The sequence below is a fragment of the Maniola hyperantus genome, chromosome Z, assembly GCF_902806685.2.
Source record: "Maniola hyperantus chromosome Z, iAphHyp1.2, whole genome shotgun sequence".
Taxonomy (NCBI): Eukaryota; Metazoa; Arthropoda; class Insecta; order Lepidoptera; family Nymphalidae; genus Maniola; species Maniola hyperantus.
In genome coordinates this window covers 7,375,382-7,394,917 of record NC_048564.1, presented here as the reverse complement: position 1 = coordinate 7,394,917, position 19,536 = coordinate 7,375,382, and the positions used below count along the sequence as shown (strand labels likewise).

General features: G+C 36.8%; 1 protein-coding gene across 1 annotated transcript in view; it reads left to right on the top strand.

Annotated features, from left to right (window-relative positions):
• The window catches only part of ftz-f1 (ftz transcription factor 1), a 125,257-nt gene continuing 105,721 nt past the window's right edge, over nucleotides 1-19,536 (top strand). The window contains exon 1 of the mRNA XM_034983817.2: nucleotides 1-358. Within this exon, the coding sequence (XP_034839708.1) occupies nucleotides 190-358 (169 nt within the window). The 5' untranslated portion in view covers nucleotides 1-189. The remainder of the gene's footprint in view (nucleotides 359-19,536) is intronic.

Sequence of the window (19,536 nt, the reverse complement as noted above, 5' to 3'; positions counted from 1 at the left end):
GAACCAACCCGAGTTATGTCGGAATAAGTGTAGTGAAGTGGCCTAGAGACCTACATTTAGTGTTTTATAAGGATTTATTTATATTTATATAGAACATTTAAGATAAAATATAATCTTAAGCGAGGTAGATGTTATTTTACCCAACGTGCGGACAGCTAAATTTAGTTGTTTCGCAAAACCGTCCGTAGGATGCACGAAGACCCAAAAATGAGTGTTGCGCAGGGTCTGGCCGCCTCCACGAGCCAGCCGAAAAGCGACATCGGTTTCGAAGGCACTGTGGAATACAATATGTCCGAGCCGAAACCTGCTGAAAACATTGAGCTGGAGGTAAAGATTCCGTATGTGGATCCCACTAATGGTACGTAGCCTTACATCTTTTAGTTTTATGATTAATATTTCATGGATGTTAAAACATTAACTTCAACCGGATACGAGCTCAAGCTATAGTTGTATTCCGAAAAAATATTTTTCTATAGTGCTGTTTTAATGCGCTTCTTTAGACGCAATTGGAATATACAATAATCGAATTGGACTCTACTAAGATTATAATCGTTTTACTTAAGTAAACCTAGATTTGGGACATGAGGCCTGAAATATTTTATGTACTTATACTTTATAAGTATTCAAAACAGACAAGTGCTGGTTGTATAATTATTACATTGTATGCATTGTGATCACGGAGACTAGAGGTAGAGGCTACCTGCTGGCTGCTCTACACTCGGTCGCACGGTGCGGCAACGTCGCATTGGCTTTTCGCGCTGTCCTACAATGGAATGGGTTAGTGAAATAGCGTTTCTGAGTTTTTGAGTGCTACAGTCACAGCGAGTTACACTCGGAGTCACGGTTCGTGTAGCGAGAGTAAACTTGAAGTATTAACTGATGATGAATGGACACAAAACGCGCCATCGTCAATGGTCGACGACACTTTATATTCCAGCAGTGATGCTTCGCCGTTCTGTGTCAGTGGGGCACTTGGGTTGCGGTCTGCACAGCCGATACAGACTCTGAGCATGCGTTACATATGATGAAGTAATCGCCCTGACTCAGGACTATTTACGTGAATAATTCATTGCTCACGAATAAGCCTCTCTTGTTTTCATATTTCACTTTCAATATTTACATATACTATTTACTGCTTGCTTATTGCGTTTTAATGTCTTTTAGGTAGGTATGAAATACATAATATATATGCTATCGCAGACTTTAGATATTTTTAAGAGAAACAATTCCACCATAGGTACTACATTGTATTCGTCTAACTTTAACTATTTACTCAGAGCACATCACGGAAGCTCTCAGATGAGACAATTTTTTCCGACTTAAGTAATTCACATTATTACAATTTTCGTAGAGATCTCTAATTTTTAGAAAATAATTATGCATATTATACCTACTTTCTACTAATGAAAGAATTTTCAAAATCGGTTCAGTAGTTCCAGTACTTCCTACAAACAAACTTACAAACTTTACCTCTTTATAATACCTATTAATGTAGATTATCGTATCGACTATCGCATTATGAGACATTTGGATAAATAAAAATGTCTGGGTAGTTTTATGTACGTAGGGGATCCTTTATTGTAATTTTGAAATCTTATCGTGACTAGCTTTTGCCTTCGACTTCGACCTCGGTATATATTCAACTTATAGCCTACTAGATTTTTAATTTTCCGGGAACAAAGTGTATCCTATGTTGTCCTTCCTTTGGAAGTAAGCTAACTCTGTACCAAATTTCATCAAAATCAGTTAAACTGTTGGGCCATGCAAAGCTAGTAAACACACTTTTACATGTATAATATTATAGTATGGATTAGTAATTAGTATGGATATCTAAATGCTATCTTATGGTGAAAGAACTATTAAAATCGGTTCACTAGTGTCACATATTATCGATTACAAACAACAAATCTTTCCTTTTTATACCTACTTAATATTAGGTACGGAGAAGCCCTACATACCTAATGCAAAGTCGGGAATTTTTGCTAGTGATAAAAGAGATCAAAGTTCTTTGTGGACCTATTCCCCATATTATTTCAAAGCTACTGAATTGATTTCAAAGTTATTTGAACGACTTCCGATGTAAATGTATTCGACAAAAAATATTCATTTCATGGTGATATGATGCAAATAACATGACATGCTTGTCAACAATCGCGCGTAACCACACGTAGTAGAGCACGTATTGCGCATAGGTTAGTCGTTTAGATACGTAAGTAGGTACTCTATCACAAAATAAACTAGCGACCCACCCCGGCTTCGCATGGGGGCAATATAGATACTAATGTGGTGCCATTGAGGTGGCATTGCCTCGGAAACTCAAATGAGAGAATTTTTTCCGACCTAATTCACATTATTTCGATTTCTCTAGGGATCTCTAATTTTTTGAGAATTAAACTATAGCTATAAACCTTCCTCTTGAATCACTCTATGTATTGGTGAAAACCGCATTAAAATCCGTTGCGTAGTTTAAAAGATCTACGCGTTCATACATACAGACAGTGGGAAGCGACTTTATTTTATACTATGTAGAGATAATGAATGTACTTGCATTAGGTCTTTTGCACATGGCCACAGTTCACGAGAGTTACGAATTTTTTAACAAAACGTCGAGGCTTCGACCACACTGGCAGGCATCAAATGTTAGTACATTTGACGCAGGTAGCCCTATATTTCTTCGATATTTACGTATAAGTAAAAATTAACCTGCTCGGCTTGTTCCTTAAAAGCCTCATAGATGGCGCTGTTCATGCCCTGCGACGGAGTTATAAATCTGGTGAGGTCTTAAAAAACCGCCCATAGGCAAATCGAGTCTCGCTCTTTTCATCATCATCATGATAAACCCATCGCCGGCCCACTACAGAGCACGGGTCTGCTCTCAGAGTGAGAAGGGTTTGGGCCATAGTCATGTGCGGATTGGTAGACTTCACACAACTTGAGAACATTATGGACTATGGAGAACTCTTAGGCATGCAGGTTTCCTCACGATGTTTTCCTTCACCGTTAAAACAAGTAATATTTAATTACTTAAAACACACATTAGAGATGCGTCCCGAGATTGAATTCCCGAACTCCGATTAGAAGGCGGACGTTCTAACCACTAGGCTATCACAGCTTCACAGCTCGCTCTTTTAGGGCTAGTATTTTTTTATATTTTCTTCGGTACTCCGAAACAAAATATAAAATTTCTAATTGCCAGACTGTGGCCTTCTCTTTTCCTCTTCCCTTCTCCCTCTGAGAGAAGACCTGTGCTCTGTAGTGAGCCGGCGATGGGTTGGTCATGATGATGATGCTAGTTAGGTAACACCCAATAAATTAGTGGAATAATGAAGACGAAACCGTGGACTAGTTGTCTAGCGTAGGAATAAACCTAGACTAAAATAACGTGAACCGGACTAAAAATTTCCGAGCGTGTAACACGCATATCAATATTCCCCTAAACCAGGGAATATTCAGATAATCATTGCAGTTTCATATTAACTAACTAATTAATAACCGGCCAAGCGCGGGTCGGATTCGCCCACGAAATATTCCGTATCAAGATATTATATCTCTGTGCACTTTTTAATATTTTTTTAATTTGCATGGTGGCATGCATGTTCAGCATTGAGTCATTGAGTTAATAATAATAATAAATAAAAAAAAATTTATTTAAGAAAAAATATTTACAGGTTACACAAATTCAGGTATAATCATAAACTCGAAGCTTGAGTTTTTCCGTATACCGAAGCCGTTAACATTAGGTATCTACACGTCACACATATCTAATTAAAAGCTAAATAACAATTAGTTAATATACATAATATATATCTATTATTTGTGAATTGCAGTAATTATATAAAGAAATTCAGAAATTGTTAGGCTCTGATAGACGGATGAACGGACAAACAGACAAATGCAAATTCATCCAAGTAAACTCGTAGTGCTACATAGCTATTAGGCTGTTCTGTTTTAAATTTTATTTATCTCTAAGTTTATGGATAATAATAGTTATATTATCGGGATTCTTGGTTGTTTGGTTGTTGATCTTGTCAGATGAAAACTTATAGTGTCAACAGACAAACACACAAATAGAAATATGTTCTTGTATGTTTATAAAATATTTTTTGCGTCGATGCGATGGCCTAAACGCCTGTTCAACTCACTTTTTTCCAGTCAACGTACAGGCTCGACCTCTCTATTTTGTATTATAATATGTACATAGATTAACATCGATTACCATACGCCGATCAACTCTGTTTGTTCTTGTTTCGTATTCCAGTACTTACTAAGGCAAGGCTGGCTGCGTTTTAAGAAATACTATCTCCTGACCTAAACTAAAATGAGTGGCACAATGATTAGAACCCTGTTGTTACCAACAATTTCCCCTTAAAGACAAAGTTGCCAGTGGCGTGCACAGGAGTTCAAGCCAGGGTATGCATTTAGGTATGAACTTGTTTCACGGCAGGTTATAATGAAAAAGTAAGCATTGATTTCTTACAATGAGGGTAAGCAGTGCGTTTATGCTTCTATGAGCTGCACGCCACTGAAAGTTGCGTGTAAGTTCCGGCTGTGCTTTCAAGTTTCACCAGTTCTTAAGCGAGGTTTAGACTAGCAAGAACTTCTTGCAAGTTATTCCGCAAGTACTTGCAGAATTGTTTACACTACGACCAATATTGTACGTGTACATACATTTGTGACTTGCGGCAAGTCCAGCAAGTTACAAAACTTGCGGAAGTAAGCTTGACGTGACTGTTTACACGATAGAAATAGCTTGCGGAAGTCAACTTCTGCAGGTTTTAGGCACTAGCTGTAAGCATATCAAGCATCTATAATAAAATAAAATAAATAGAAATAAAATATGAAATAAAATATGAAATAAGTTTTGTTGCTAATCTAAAGCTCGCTTTACATTGATAATATTGTAACTAGTTATTTATGATTTTTTTTTTTTTAATCCGTGATAGCCTAGTGGTTATGACATCCGCCTCCTATTCGGGAGGTTGGGGATTCGATTCCGGGCATACACCTTTAACTTTTCAGAATTATTTGCATTTTAAGAAATTAAATGTCACTCGTTTTAACGGTAAAGGATACCATCGTGAAGACACCTGCATGTATAAGAGTTCTCCATAATTTTCTCAAAGGTATGTGAAGTCTGCCAAGCCGCGCTTGGCCACCGTTGGGGACTATGACCAAACCCTTCTCATACTAAGAGGAGAGAGACCCGTGCCCTGTAGTGAGCCAGCTACGGGTTAATCATGATGATTTATGATGTAAAAAGAGCAACTGCTTAATTTCTTGCCGGCTCTTCTTAATTCTGCATTTCGAACTGGTGGTTAGAGTCACAGACGCAGCATACTGGATACTAGTTATCCTACATGAAATAAATAAATTTTGAACAATTTACGCTAACTTTTTATTGGCCCACGCTATGTCTAGTTCAGGGGTCTTACTGATTCCTTCCACTAAGTCCAAAAGGCCAAAACATATCTAGCTCATTACACTAAGTAATATGTACTGTACTAGTTCTGACTTCTGAAATCTGAATGTTGCACAAGTTCTGGGACTAATAGCCTATGACGTTTGTGGTAGCCATTAGGGCACGCGGTGCAGATATTTTTTTAAAACATTTCCCCAAAACCTAACTTTTTTTAAAAATAAAACCAACGATGTTCTGCTGCGGCTCCTGTCTATAACCCTGCTCTTTAGTGACTTCAGTAATGCGAAAACTGTATCAAAATTGGCCCAGTCTATAAGCAGGCTGTACGCTTTCCAGCATGAGGTTGAGAAATTAGAACCTGGAGCATAGTGATACCTGATCTACCTGGTAGCCTGATTTATATCATAGCTGTTAAAACAACTCACTCGAAAGCTTTCTTGTCATTCAAATGATCCTTTACATTGTGATAACTAGAATTATTCAATAAGTTTGCGTTTTACAGAAATTTCTAACTTGTGACACATCTTCAATAATAATCATCATTGATGAATTCGGGCAACTAGTGACAAAAAACGTGCACATTTGCCAATAAAAGAATTGTTAAGTTCACTTAGCCTAGAAACAGGCATTAGGTACAAGTTTATTTTTGTTTCTAGTACCTAGGTACATATGTAGATTATGACAGTCACATTTTTCTAAATTGATGTTAAATAAGTACTCGTACATAAATAAAGCGGTGATAGCCTAGTAGTCAAGACGTCCGGATTCTTTTCGGGAGGTCGGGGTTCGATCCCTGGCACACATCTCTAACTTTTCGGAGTTATGTGAGTTTTTAAAACAACTCAATGTCACTTGCTTTATGGCCTGAACCCTTCTCGTTCTGAGAGGAGACCCGTGCTCAGTAGTGGGGTGATCGTGATGATGATGACTCGTGCCTCGAGCATAAGTTCTTACGATAAATAGTGCTAAACTATTAATACCTACATGAACATTTATCGCCATATTTCAGTATTCTAGAAACTTACTTTTACTTTAGTTTATTAAACTTAACGTTAACTACATTTTAACACTAAAGAATTCAATAATTTTGTTTCTATGATTTCTACGTGGTATGTTACTGAATCACCAATGAGTGAGACCGGTTCGTTTCGCTCTTGGCAGGTAATATTTTTAATTTAATTGTAATCCTTATTGTAGGGCAAGGTTGATGCGTTCAAGAAGCATTAAAATAACGTACGACGAAATAACTTGACGCACGCACGTGTACGTGTCTAAGATTTTTTAAATAAATTACATATCTATATATATCTGTATATATAAAAGGAAAAGGTGACTGACTGATCTATTAACGCACAGCTCAAACTACTGGACGGATCGGGCTGAAATTTAGCATGCAGATAGCTATTATGCCGGTAGACATCCGCTAAGAAAGGATTTTTGAAAATTCAACCGCTAAACGTGGATTTATGTTTATGAAAATCCTGTGGGAACTCTTTGATTTTCTGGGACAAAAAGTAGCCTAGATATCAATTTCCGGTATGCAAGCTACCTCTGTACCGCATTTCATATAAATCGGTTAAACGAATGGGCCTTAAGGAATCCCGTGGGAAGTCTTTGATTTTCCGGGATAAAAAGTAGCCTATGTCCTTCCCTGAGATGTAAGCTACCTCTGTACCAAATCTCATCGGAATCGGTTAAACTGTTGGGCCGTGAAAAGCTAGTAGACAGACAGACACACTTTCGCATTTATAATGTTAGTTTGGATAAATTCGTTGTAGTCACGAAGACCTTAGGATCTGCGAAAATTAGAAAAGATAGCTTGTACACAGGCCTTATGTTACGTAATTTTGATAGCAATTAAAATGTAGGGCGAATTATTACTAATGTATGGCTCGTAGATTACGAATGGTTGAGCACGCTTTGTTACTCGTGAAAACATACCGATGATCAATAATAAAAAACCAGTCAAGTGCGAGTCAGACTAGCCAACCCAAGGTTACGTAGCTCGGAAAGATGGTAGTTATTTAGTTAAATAACGTCTCAAAAACAAATAGGTTATTTGAGAAAACTAAGTTTGGCCATCCGTCCGTCCGTCCGTTTGTCTGTACGATGGACTCGCACTTGACCGTTCTTTATGATTCTTAAAATCAATAAGAAGTATTTGTAAGATCAAATAAATAATTTAATCAATCCATACTAATATTATAAATGCGAAAGTGCCTGTCGTGTCTGCTAGCTTTTTACGACTCAACAGTTTAACAGATTTTGATGAAATTGGTACAGAGTTCCAATTTTAGAGATTAGATTTATTTCCGGAAAATCAAAGAGTGCCCACGGGATTCTCAAAAGCACACCCGTTCAACAGATTTATATAAAATTTGGTACAGACCTGTAGCTTGCATCCCGAAAATTAACATAGGTAGCTTTTTAACCCGACAAACTACCACTGAAGTTGACTGAGTTACCACTGAATTAAAAAAAAAAAACCTAAATCCACGCGAAGTCACGGGCATCATCTAGCAAATAAATAATTGTGTAATAACGTTTATCTAACATTGAGAATATTATGTTATAAACTTAAAAAAACCGGCCAAGTGCGAGTCAGGCTCGACCAACGAGGGTTCCGTACTACTGTCGTATTTTTTCGTCATTTTGCATGATAATTCAAAAACTATGATGCATAAAAATAAATAAAAATCTGTTTTAGAATGCACAGGTGAATTATGATATATGATGATATGTTTCATATGATATTCCTCTTGATATAGTTATCTTACTTTCACAAATTTTTAGTTTGTGACCACAATTGAATTTTTTTTGTGTGATGTAACCACAAGTTCACGGTTTTTAGATTTTTCCCCTAATGTTTGCTATAAGACCTACCTACCTACCAAATTTCATGATTCTACGTCAACGGGAAGTACCCTGTAGGTTTCTTGACAGACAGACAACAAAGTGATCCTATAAGGGTTCCGTTTTTCCTTTTGAGGTATGGAACCCTAAAAACACAAACTACCTCACGCAGCAAGCTAAAAAGGAAAAAATACTTGCGTTTACTGATTTTTAAGTGTGCCACCATTATTTCTAGAGCAAATAAAATTTTCGAGTAAGCAACAAACAATCAAATTGGATTTATGTCAAACACATTACGTTTAATATGCTGAAAACTGATATTGTCTTATTTGTACAAAAAGAATGTTAGTTTGGGAACCGAATGATATTTACAATCAGTAGACCTCGTCTCTGACCCAGTGACCTACTTACGAGTATATTATGTACGTAATACATTTGTACTGTACGAGCATACGTACTACTGCTGATACTTAGTACAAAATGAAAAAGATAAAGTTCAAAACTAAGGCTTAATTTACACTGAAAGGGAATGGAAGTGAATTCCTAAAATATTACATAGCATATTGACTTCTATCTCCACACCGTAAATCACTAATTTCTACCGAGAAAGAAAATTCCCGCGAAGTCGCCGGAATTCCCGCGCATTCCCGCGAATCTTTCATTTAGACAAGTAATTTGTGTTTTACGTAGTGAAGATAGGTGTCAATATGCTACATAATATTTTAGAAATTCGCATCCATTCCCTTTCAGTATAAAATGAGCCTAAAACCCGTCTCTACTCTTTTAATGTAGCTTGTAATGTATGTATTTATGTATGTCCTACCGCAGCTATGCTATGTAGCTCTTATGCTACGTCTGTGGCTCTACCATACTGCACCGGTTCGAAATACAGGTTCTATAGCCGGCAAGATCGGAAAACAAGGGTAACCGATATAGCTCACCGACTTGTGAAGCTAAAGTGGCAATGAGCAGGGCGCATAGAAAACCCCACAGACGGGGTTCCAAGGTGCTCGAATGACGCTATTGCATCGGAAAACTCCAAGTTGGAAAACCCGCCCCGATAGGTGGACAGACGACATTAAAGGAGTCGCAGGAAGTCTGGATGGCGGCGGGCGCAAGACCGTGGCGTGTGGAAACCTCTACAAGAGGCTTAGGCTGAAATCTATAGAGCGCACTTTGACTTTGCTTAGACTTAAGTTTGAGTTAAAACGAGACAGATTTATGTGAGAGATATAGCTCTGTCTCGTTTTAACTCTGTCTTAAGTCTAAGCAAAGTCAGAGTGCGCTCTATAGATCTCATCGTTAGGCCGCGGATACACCTACAAGTTTTACTCTAGTAGCTTACATGATTAACTTACGACATTTACTAATGTGAACATTCTTACAAGTACATTTCCTTATTAAATTTGATGTCAATTATGTAATGGTAAAGGAGTGGACTGAAAACCGAAAAGGTCGGCGGGCGGTTCAAAACATGGCTAATATTCTTTTTTTTTAAATTAATTACGTAAGCTACTTACAGGTGTAACCACGGCATTTCCAGCAGTGGACGCCAATCGGTTGGTGGTGATGTAGTAATTTTACCTATTAAAATAAATAAATACATTTCCTTTATTCAGCTGATGAGCAACAAATAAAAAAAATACAAACATATAGAGCATTTTAGTCCCCGGGGAACCAAGAAGCCGATCAAAGCTTATGGTCCTTGGTTCCTCGAGACCCACTTCTTAAATCTATCTTGTTGTATTTATTTATATTTTTCATGTACCGAAGTTGTAGTAACATAGTAGTAATAAATGAAGTTACATTGGAAATGCTTATTCTGAACAGAGATTTCTTCCAGCTTCCCATTCAAGGTTGTGAGTAAGGCGTATTAAAAAGTGAAATAGGTCATACGGTACTAGAATAATTATATATGTGAAATAAATACAAGAATCCTTAGTTAATATATGTATATACAAAAGATATATATTATGTCTATGATATCTAATAAACTACATAAAAATCTTATAACAAATACCTAAATAAAACACTTATATATGCATAATATATTATGTAAAATATAATATATAAAATACTCTATAGTAATGATAGGTAATACTGCTTCGCTCTGTATTTGAATTTTGAATGAGTGAACTGAGTGACAGTTTTCTCTGATATTTTCAGGAAGTGAGTTCCAAAGTTGGGTAGCTAGTACGGTGAAAGATTTGTTATAGAAGAAACATCGGGGAGTGACGAGAGGATTTTTTGAGACACACGACCGCATAGGTCTAGTTACTAGTAGGAGGAAGGGATCGTTGAAATCGCTATATTTTGGCTACACGGAGTGCTGTTGCCTCAGCTTAATTTACGAGTCATCATGCACTCTACCAACCAACAACAGGGTGGTGTAGATGTCAGGTCTTGGTGATTACGTGTCACATCCCTCGGCCGCTTTATATATTACTAGCTGATGCCCGCGACTTCGTCCGCGTGGATTTAGGTTTTTGAAATCCCGTGGGAACTCTTCAATTTTCCGGGATAAAAAGTAGCCTATGTCCTTCCCGGGGATATAAGCTAACCCTGTAAAAAAATTCATCAAAATCGGTTGAACGGTTGGGCCGTGAAAAGCTAGCAGACAGACACACTTTCGCATTTATAATATTAGTATGGATTAAATTAAATATATCATAATATTATTTCTGTAACTTTACAAATAATAAACATAATCAGAACTTTACAGAATTAGTTTCACAGTAAATTTACATTACATTGCGAAGATGAGACAATTTAAAAAATCATGTCAATAAAAATAATTCGGGTGACGCCCAGCCCCGCTGACCTGACACACATGCCAGTGCCAACAACTGCGACATACTTTCGATCCTGAAAATTTCCTAATTTACTGCAACTCGGAATTACAACACTATAAATATATCGCGTCGAAAACAAAGAGTCGGAAGACAAAAGAGTTTAACGCTAATTAACACATAATGGGGTTCTACAAGCTAAGCAGAACACGCAGCGCTCCTATTATGTTGCCCTTCTTATCAATTAAGCATAGTGCATTCATCGTTATCATCATTATCAACCCATCGCTGGCGCACTGCTGAGCTCGTATATCTTCTCAGATGAAAAGGTGTTGGCCACAATAGTCCACCACGTTGGCCTAATGCGGATTGGCAGATTTCACACACGTTTTAAAACGTTTTGGGGAATTTTCAGGCATGCCGGTTTCCTTCCGATGTTTTCCTTCAAATGATTTAATCCGAATGTAAGCTCTGCAACTAAGTCCACTGATGTCTGCATCATTCTCGAAGTAGTCATCATCGTCATCATCGTCACGGCTGCTTTTTCCTTATAAAAATAGAACATGGACTTATATTTTACTAGCTTATGCCCGCGACTACGTCCGTGTGGACTACACAAATCTCAAACCAATATTCAAAAAAAATCTAATTCTAAAAAATTACATTGTTCAAATCCAAGATGACTGACTGACTGACTGATCTATCAACGCACAGCTCAAACTACTGTACGGATCGGGCTGAAATTTGGCATGCAGATAGCTATTGTGACGTAGGCATTCGCTAAGAAAGGATTTTTGAAAATTCAACCCCTAACGGGGTGAAATAGGGGTTTTAAATTTGTGTAGTCCACGCGGACGAGTTCGCGAGCATAAGCTAGTACCTATTAAATTGAAAGGAGCAACCGCCGACTTAATTGCTTTTTCTTCTCAGTAAGAAAGGCATTCCCAACCAGTGGTAGATGCATTTGACGATTCAAAATTATTTGTAAAAGTTTAGTTGAATAAAAAATAGTTCTATTCCTGTAGCGACATACATAGGCTTGATACGTGTCATCAAAAGATTTGATCCAAGACTTATTACATCGGACGACGTCGGACGCCTGATGGAGATGAGACCATGAAAGCCAAGACGTTGATATTGTTTCATAGTCTTCTCAATGCCTTTAAGATTTTTGGCTTATGTTGATAAGTCGCTATTCCTAGCTTTATTTGTGTAGTTTTTTATTTTTATTTCTTAAGTGTTCAAATATATTTTTTTACTATTTTTTTACATAAAATTGTTGACTTCAGCTGAAACCACATACAGGCGTTATACATTTTATTTGTAAAATATTCTGAAGATGAGAAAATTGCGCAGGCTTATTATACCTACAACTTTCTACTAACTTCCTACGTAACTGCCTTGTAGGGCTTCCCACTTATAGTAGCGCCTGAGAACTCGTCCTTGATATTTCGCAATGTAACGAGTAGATGTAGGTAGTTGAAAAAAACCGGTCAGGTGCGAGTCGGACTCTCAAACGAAGGGTTTCGTACCATCGTACAAGGTATACGTACCTGGCACTTTATTTATTTATCTATTATACTTTATTGCACACAACACAAAGATAACATATAAAGAAAAACATACAAGGATCTTAATCTAATAGCTGTAGCATACAAAGGCGACCTTATCGCTAAAGTACTTTAATGTAAAACACTGCAAGTTAATTTCACGGTTTTTGGATTTTATCTTTTACTTGAGCTATAAGACCTACCTACCTGCTAAAATTCATGATTCTAGATCAACGGGAAGTACTCTTTAGGTTTTCTTGACAGACACGACAGACGGACAGACAGACAACAAAGAAATCCTATAAGGGACCTTTTTGTCCTCTTGAGGTACGGAACCCTAAAAATAATGTTGGTAGCAGTTAAGTAACTAAGTAAGTATATTGCCTGTAAGCCCTTGCTGGTAAGACCAAGTCTTATCAAATGACTGGCTCATCCGCCCCGGCTTCGCTCGAGTGGAATCTCAAAAAATCTTAGTGAGGGTCTGCGTTTTAGAGAAACCAAAATACAGTCATTGATAGATCAGTCAGTCACTTTCTCTTTTTATATTTTAAAAGACTAGCTTATCTATAGTACGGAACCCTCAATGCGCGAGCCTGACTCGCACTTGGCCTGTTTTTTTTATTTTTAACCGAAAGTTTAAATACCAATTTTCATCGATGTAACTTCAAAAATGACGGGCTTTCATACAAACTTCCATCCCCCATGTAACGCACTGGGGTGGAATTTCGGAATATCCTTTCTTGGTGAATCTCTACTCCAGAACATACCCTCAAAATTTCATGTCTCTAGAACCAGCGGCTCAGGCTGTGGGTTGATATACATATAAGTCAGTCAGGACTTTGAATTTTATATATAAAGAAGATGGAATCGAAAATCTATGTACATATATTTTATATGTACATAAATTTTCGCCTCATCTATTTCTATGGTTTTTATTTTGTTCATCACTCAGAGTCATCACGGTTGTTTCTGTCCGATACCTTTGTCTTAATTCTCGGGAAAACGTGTTTATATTAAGCGATGCGGGCTCAATGTTTACGCAACTCAGTAGGTACACGAGTGACTTCTCTTTGTACCACACATGCACATGTTTGATTTCACGTTTTCTTTAATTTCGAAAATGTATGAAGTCTTGCTCGACAAATGCCCTTGCATAAGCATTATTTTAAACATGTCTCTGTCTCCTAAATCTCTGAAGGTAATTGTAGGGCTTTTCTTTGGATAATAAAGCGGTGGGCTTTTAGAGCCCTCCACATACGACTTATGTCTTTTGTTTCTTTCTTTCAAATTATTGTAACATGTCGGAAATATCTGCGCACCTCGCTGGAGTGCGCTTCCCCTCGCGGTTCCCCGCAGCGCGCCCATTTTCGCCTATCCAGTACCCAAAGAGTATGTAAACACTAAGTTCTACCAGTACCGTTGCCAACGCAAGCACGTTGCATGACGTCATTAAGCCAGGTTCTCAGATATTTCCGACAGGTTATAACATGTAAAAAGTAAATGAGTTTTTATGTCTGGTCTTCTCCGCAGAATCCGTCCTTCCGAACTAGTGGTAGAGTCTTGACTTATTAACGCCTATTAAATTGGTCTATAGGAAATAAAAACATTTCGGCAGTCTATGAATATCTAATAGCTCTAGCTGGGATAGCTTGACTTTTTAGGAAGTTTTCGTCTTGTATTATGCGTATGCCATCGTGGACCGCGGTAAAACTCACGAAAGACGAAAAACTAAAAAATCTGCAAATTATGTTCATACTTTAGTTATTTTGAAAGTAACACAATCGTATACTTAAAGCCCCGCGGTGATCCAGTTTGTGATCAGCAATTGCTGCTCTTGCACTCTAATTACTTCATTGGCAACGTTATTTAGCGACCTTTGCGGTTTTACGTTGATTCGTGTTAAAAAAATGACACTGCAGGTATTTTATGTTCAATTCAATCACTCTATAATATCTACTTCTTATTTTGTAATTACATTTATGTGTAAGATCTCATTCTATTTTTAGGGATCGAAAGGAAAAATGAAACCTTTATAGGATTACTTCGTTGTCTGTCTGTCGTGTATGTCAAGACCCGTCAAGGGAATCATAACCTACTTCCCATTGACCTAGAATCACTAAATTTAGCAGATAGCTTGATGTCCCATAGCGTAGCGCAAGCAAAGGGAAAAATCCGAAAACCGTGAATTTGTGGTTACAACAAAAAAAACCGGGCAAGTGCGAGTCAGGCCCACGCACCGAGGTCTACTACAACGCGCCCGTATACTACAGTCGTATTTTTCAACATTTTGCCAGATAATTCAAAAACTATGATGCGTAAAAATAAATAAAAATCTGTTTTAGAATGCACAGGTAATCCCCTTTCATAATTCGATACCTCTGGGCTCAAAGGTCGTAAAGGACAAAACGCTACTTTTCAGGAGAAGCAAAAAACGAAAAAAATAAAATTCTTTTTTCTCTAGCATCTTCGTTTCTTTAGCTATTTAAATGAAACCTAGGAAGAAAGTGCTTAGAATTTATAGTGTTTTCTAAGGCAGTGTTCAAAAATTTCCCTAGTGCTGTATTTACTGAAATAGATTTCCTTTACGACCATAAATTTGAAAATAAATGTCCTTTACACCCTACAAATTATCATTCTATGATATCACCTAAGGGCGTAAATTTACTTTACTGCACAAAACTGAACAAAATAAGGAAATAACCGACATGTGTAATAATTTTTAGGTTCTTAAGGGTCACCCGCTAAGGTATTCTGTAAGGATAAAATAATAATTACAGTTAAGTATTAAACGCATTATGTAATTTTGTATGTAATTATGCATAAATTATTATATTTTCTCTAAAAATAATAATGAAATAACATATTGTTCAAATAAAACGTATTTTTTCTAACCAAACCGAAATCATTTATTTGGAATTGAACACGAAGCCTTACAATAAATCTTATAAATTAATATTTTGGTAACTAACTATTTTTTTATCCACTCTCTTCTTTAATGTTATAATTAGTTTCACTTCTTTCTTAAATCAACTTTATAAACATAAGATGATTTATTTATTCATCTTCCTTCTCACTTTCTTCATCATCCTCTTTATCTGTTTCGTTCAAGGTTTCAAGTAGCTCATAATCGCCTGGAAGTTCCCTGTATTCGTTATCAAATCTTTTACATGTTGTTCCATTTTCACACTAACTTATCAGGTAAATATAAAGTATTTAACTAATGATTTTAAGCTTATTTTGTCATTTAACGACATATTTTAATGTATTTAATGGGTACGGGTACGGGAAAGACAGATGTCCTACCTACCTTTTGTAAAAGGAGTAACTGATAAAATAGGTACATTGTTGAAAAAACAATACAACATTAAGATCGTGTTTACTCCCTTACAAAAGATTGTCCATTTGATGCTATCAACGAAGGATCGTCTTCCATACCAATGTCCGGGTGTATATAAGATCGACTGCAGCTGTGGGAGCTCCTATATTGGTCAAACAAAGAGACCCATAGCAACTCGGGTATTAGAACATTTCAAAGCGGTGCGAAACAACGATCCTCAGAAGTCTGCGATCGCGGAGCATATTCTACAGCCAGGCACAAAAACATTGGATTGAACTCCACAATTCTCGAGTTCTCTCCATAGACCTCCACTATATACCTAGACTAGTGCGCGAAGCAAACACCAGAATTTCCATCGTGAGGATGGTTTTAAACTAGCAAGTAGGTATGTGGAATCCAGTGGTAGAATTATGCAAATCAAGACAGCATCGAACGACATCGAAAGTTAATAGTGACGCTGTGAGTGTATTTTGCCGGACAGCTCGTGAAGTTCCAGCGAAAAGAACAAGAAAGAGGGTAGTTCGCTACTGCCCTTGACAACTCGAACTTAATCTCTCGCAGCACCGCAGTCCCGTTGTAACCACGACCCGTGCAATGGGGTTGAAATGTCGACAAATAAAAACAAAAATTAATTGTGGTATGTACCCGTTATATACATTAAAGTATACAGTATTTATATAATCTTTCTTATTACAATTTACTTACTTTAATTCTAAGATCAATAAAGTACTTGCTTGTACTAGGTATTTTAACCTAATTAGAAAAAAGTCATTTATATTAAATAAAAAATGCCCAAAAGTAATTTTACTTCTTTTTTCTATGTTCATCTTACAGGAATTCTGAGACCAATCATGTAAATTCCTATAAATATCCTTATTTACTGCTAAAATATTTCTACTATTTACTTCTGTGAGATGGGTAAATTTGTTTGGTGTACTAGTACTATCAAAGATATAATTTTGTCAGAAATTAAAAGTTTGAAATCACTAGAAAACTCAAATAAACCCTCCAAAATTATATGTGCTATCGAAGCAGGCGTTACTTTGCGGAAGTCCATGATATACAATGAACCAAAAGCTTAATGTAGACCTTACAATCCACAATTGCAAAATTGCAATTGTGGATTGTAAGGTCTTAAAATTGATGATAAAATTGATGCTGAGCCAGCACCTATATTAGATAACAGTGAAAGATGTTAATATGTTGGCCAATCTGAAGTATTTGTAATAAACGCTTTTTGTAGTCGAGCGAGTAGTGTGCATTTAAAGATACATAATATGTAAAAATGACATCATAAAACCATTGGAATTGTTTTATAATATTGACATTTATCGATATAAAATATTGTTCATATAATTTTGTATGGTTATTTCAAAAATTTGACAAGAATAGTATTAAAAATCAATATTTTTACTTCGCGCAGACACCGACATGCGGTTTATCATTTCAGGTTCTGCTGAAAATGTGATGTTTCAAATAACGCATTTATATTTTTTTGTAATTTAGTAGTGTATGAACTAATACAATATTAAAAAAATAAAATTAAAAAAGGTTTCGTGTAGTGTCAGGATTTTTTCAAAGTGTGTTGTGCATTACAATGCACACTGCCAAGAATAGGGTTAATCAAGTTAGGTAGTATATTCTAGGACTTATGGGACTATTCCTCATCTACTTTTGTTTATTTACGCCCTTAAGGGCGCAAATGAAAGCGCATTATTAAAATGAAACTAGGTAGTAAAGGACGCTTTCATTTTTTTATTTTAAATTGTAAGGGTGTACAAGACAATTTGTAAACATGATGTCCTTTACGTCCAAAATTTTGAGGTGTCATATTAACCATCTAAGGTGGTATAAGACAATTGATAATTTATTTGTATGTTACGCCCAAAGGTTTTTTTAATACTTTGCTTTACTACCAAAAGGAGTAGACTCTGGTAACCAAGTGTTACTTACACCCATATTTTCACGGTAAACTTTGTTTAACGTGCCAAATTATGTGGGTCGTAAAGGCATTTTTTTTACGAATTTCGTGAAACGGAATATACAGATCGATAGAGAATTAAAAACTGAGTAAAGCAGTGTCAAAAAGTCATTTTCGGCCAAATGTCCTTTACGACCTTTGAGCCCAGAGGTATCGATATAATACCCCACTTGATATTGTTATCTTACTTCGAAAATTGAAAATACTAGTTATTAGTTCATGACCCCAATTTTTTTTGTGTGATGTAGCCCTGAATTCACGGTTTTTAGCTTTTTCCCCTTATGTCTTCTATAAGACCTACCCTACCTACCTTTCATGATTCAAAGTCAACGGGAAGTTGACCCTGTAGGTTTCTTGACAGACAGACAATAAAGTGATCCTATATGGGTTCCGTTTTTCCTTTTGAGGTACGGAACCCTTAAAAAAGAGATATTTCTCGATTACACTCGTACTTGACCAGTTTTTTTTGTCTCATATCAAACTCGCCACTCGACTGATTCGAGAGCCGTCGAAAGGGCGAGCCGCCCCGTAGGCTGACCAAGTAAACTCGTCGCGTCGTAGTATGCCAGAACGGCAATACCCATTCGCGTATACATGCCCTCCATTGTCCTTCACAGCTCTTTTTACATGAAACCTGAGTGAACTAGAGTGAGAGAACTTTCGGTTTGAACCTGAATCGACGATATGCCAAATATTAGGCTATGGTGACGTGAAATCAAAGAAAAATATGGCTACCTTAAGGCTACCTGCGTCAAATATACAGTACGCGACAGAAAGTAATGTACATCGACCTTTAGAAGAAGATAGCAGATTTGTAGAGCATTGCCTCTGTCGTTAAGACCGACAAAACGTCATACAGGTATGAGAGACAACGCTCTACAAAGGCGAAATGTCATTCTAATGGCCGATGTACATTACTTTCTGCCGTGTACTGTACTAACATTTCGTAGAACGTCGGATCCTTAACTATAATATTAGCAGTTCCCTAACTGTCGTGAACTGTGATAAAACCAACTCTAGTATACCAATATGTACACATGTGTAATGTCAATTAAATTAAACAAATATCCTTAAAACTTACGTAAAAAGTCCATCATAAAGATAGGTACTGTATTCGAAGCCTACGCTATATGCATTGAACAAGAGTTGATTTAAAATAGTGAAGGCAGCGTCCGGTTTTTGTGTATTCAAAACGACAGTTGAACACTATCTGTGTCAAGGTGCGGATCGACTCTTGCGCAAACAGTTTTTTAATACTACGCTCGGTTGCGAGTTAATTAATTCGTTTCGGTGTGTCGCAACAAATGATACTTGCTGTAGTTTTCGTGTATTTGAATTTTATGCCTCTTTGAGAATCGACTTCGGGTTTGAAGGTTAACATCACACGTTAGCTACTGCAACGTTTTTAGAGGTCCGTGGTAAAACAAGACACCCTTATAGTTTCGTCCTGTGTGTCCGTCTGTCTGTGTGTCACAGCCATTTAAAAAATAAACTATTAGAGCCGTAAAAATGTTCAGGCACAATTATGAAAATCTATTACCGCTACACAGAGGCATAAGTTTTTTCAGGGTACCTTCAGAAAATGAAAAGTGAGAGTTGAAAAAAAT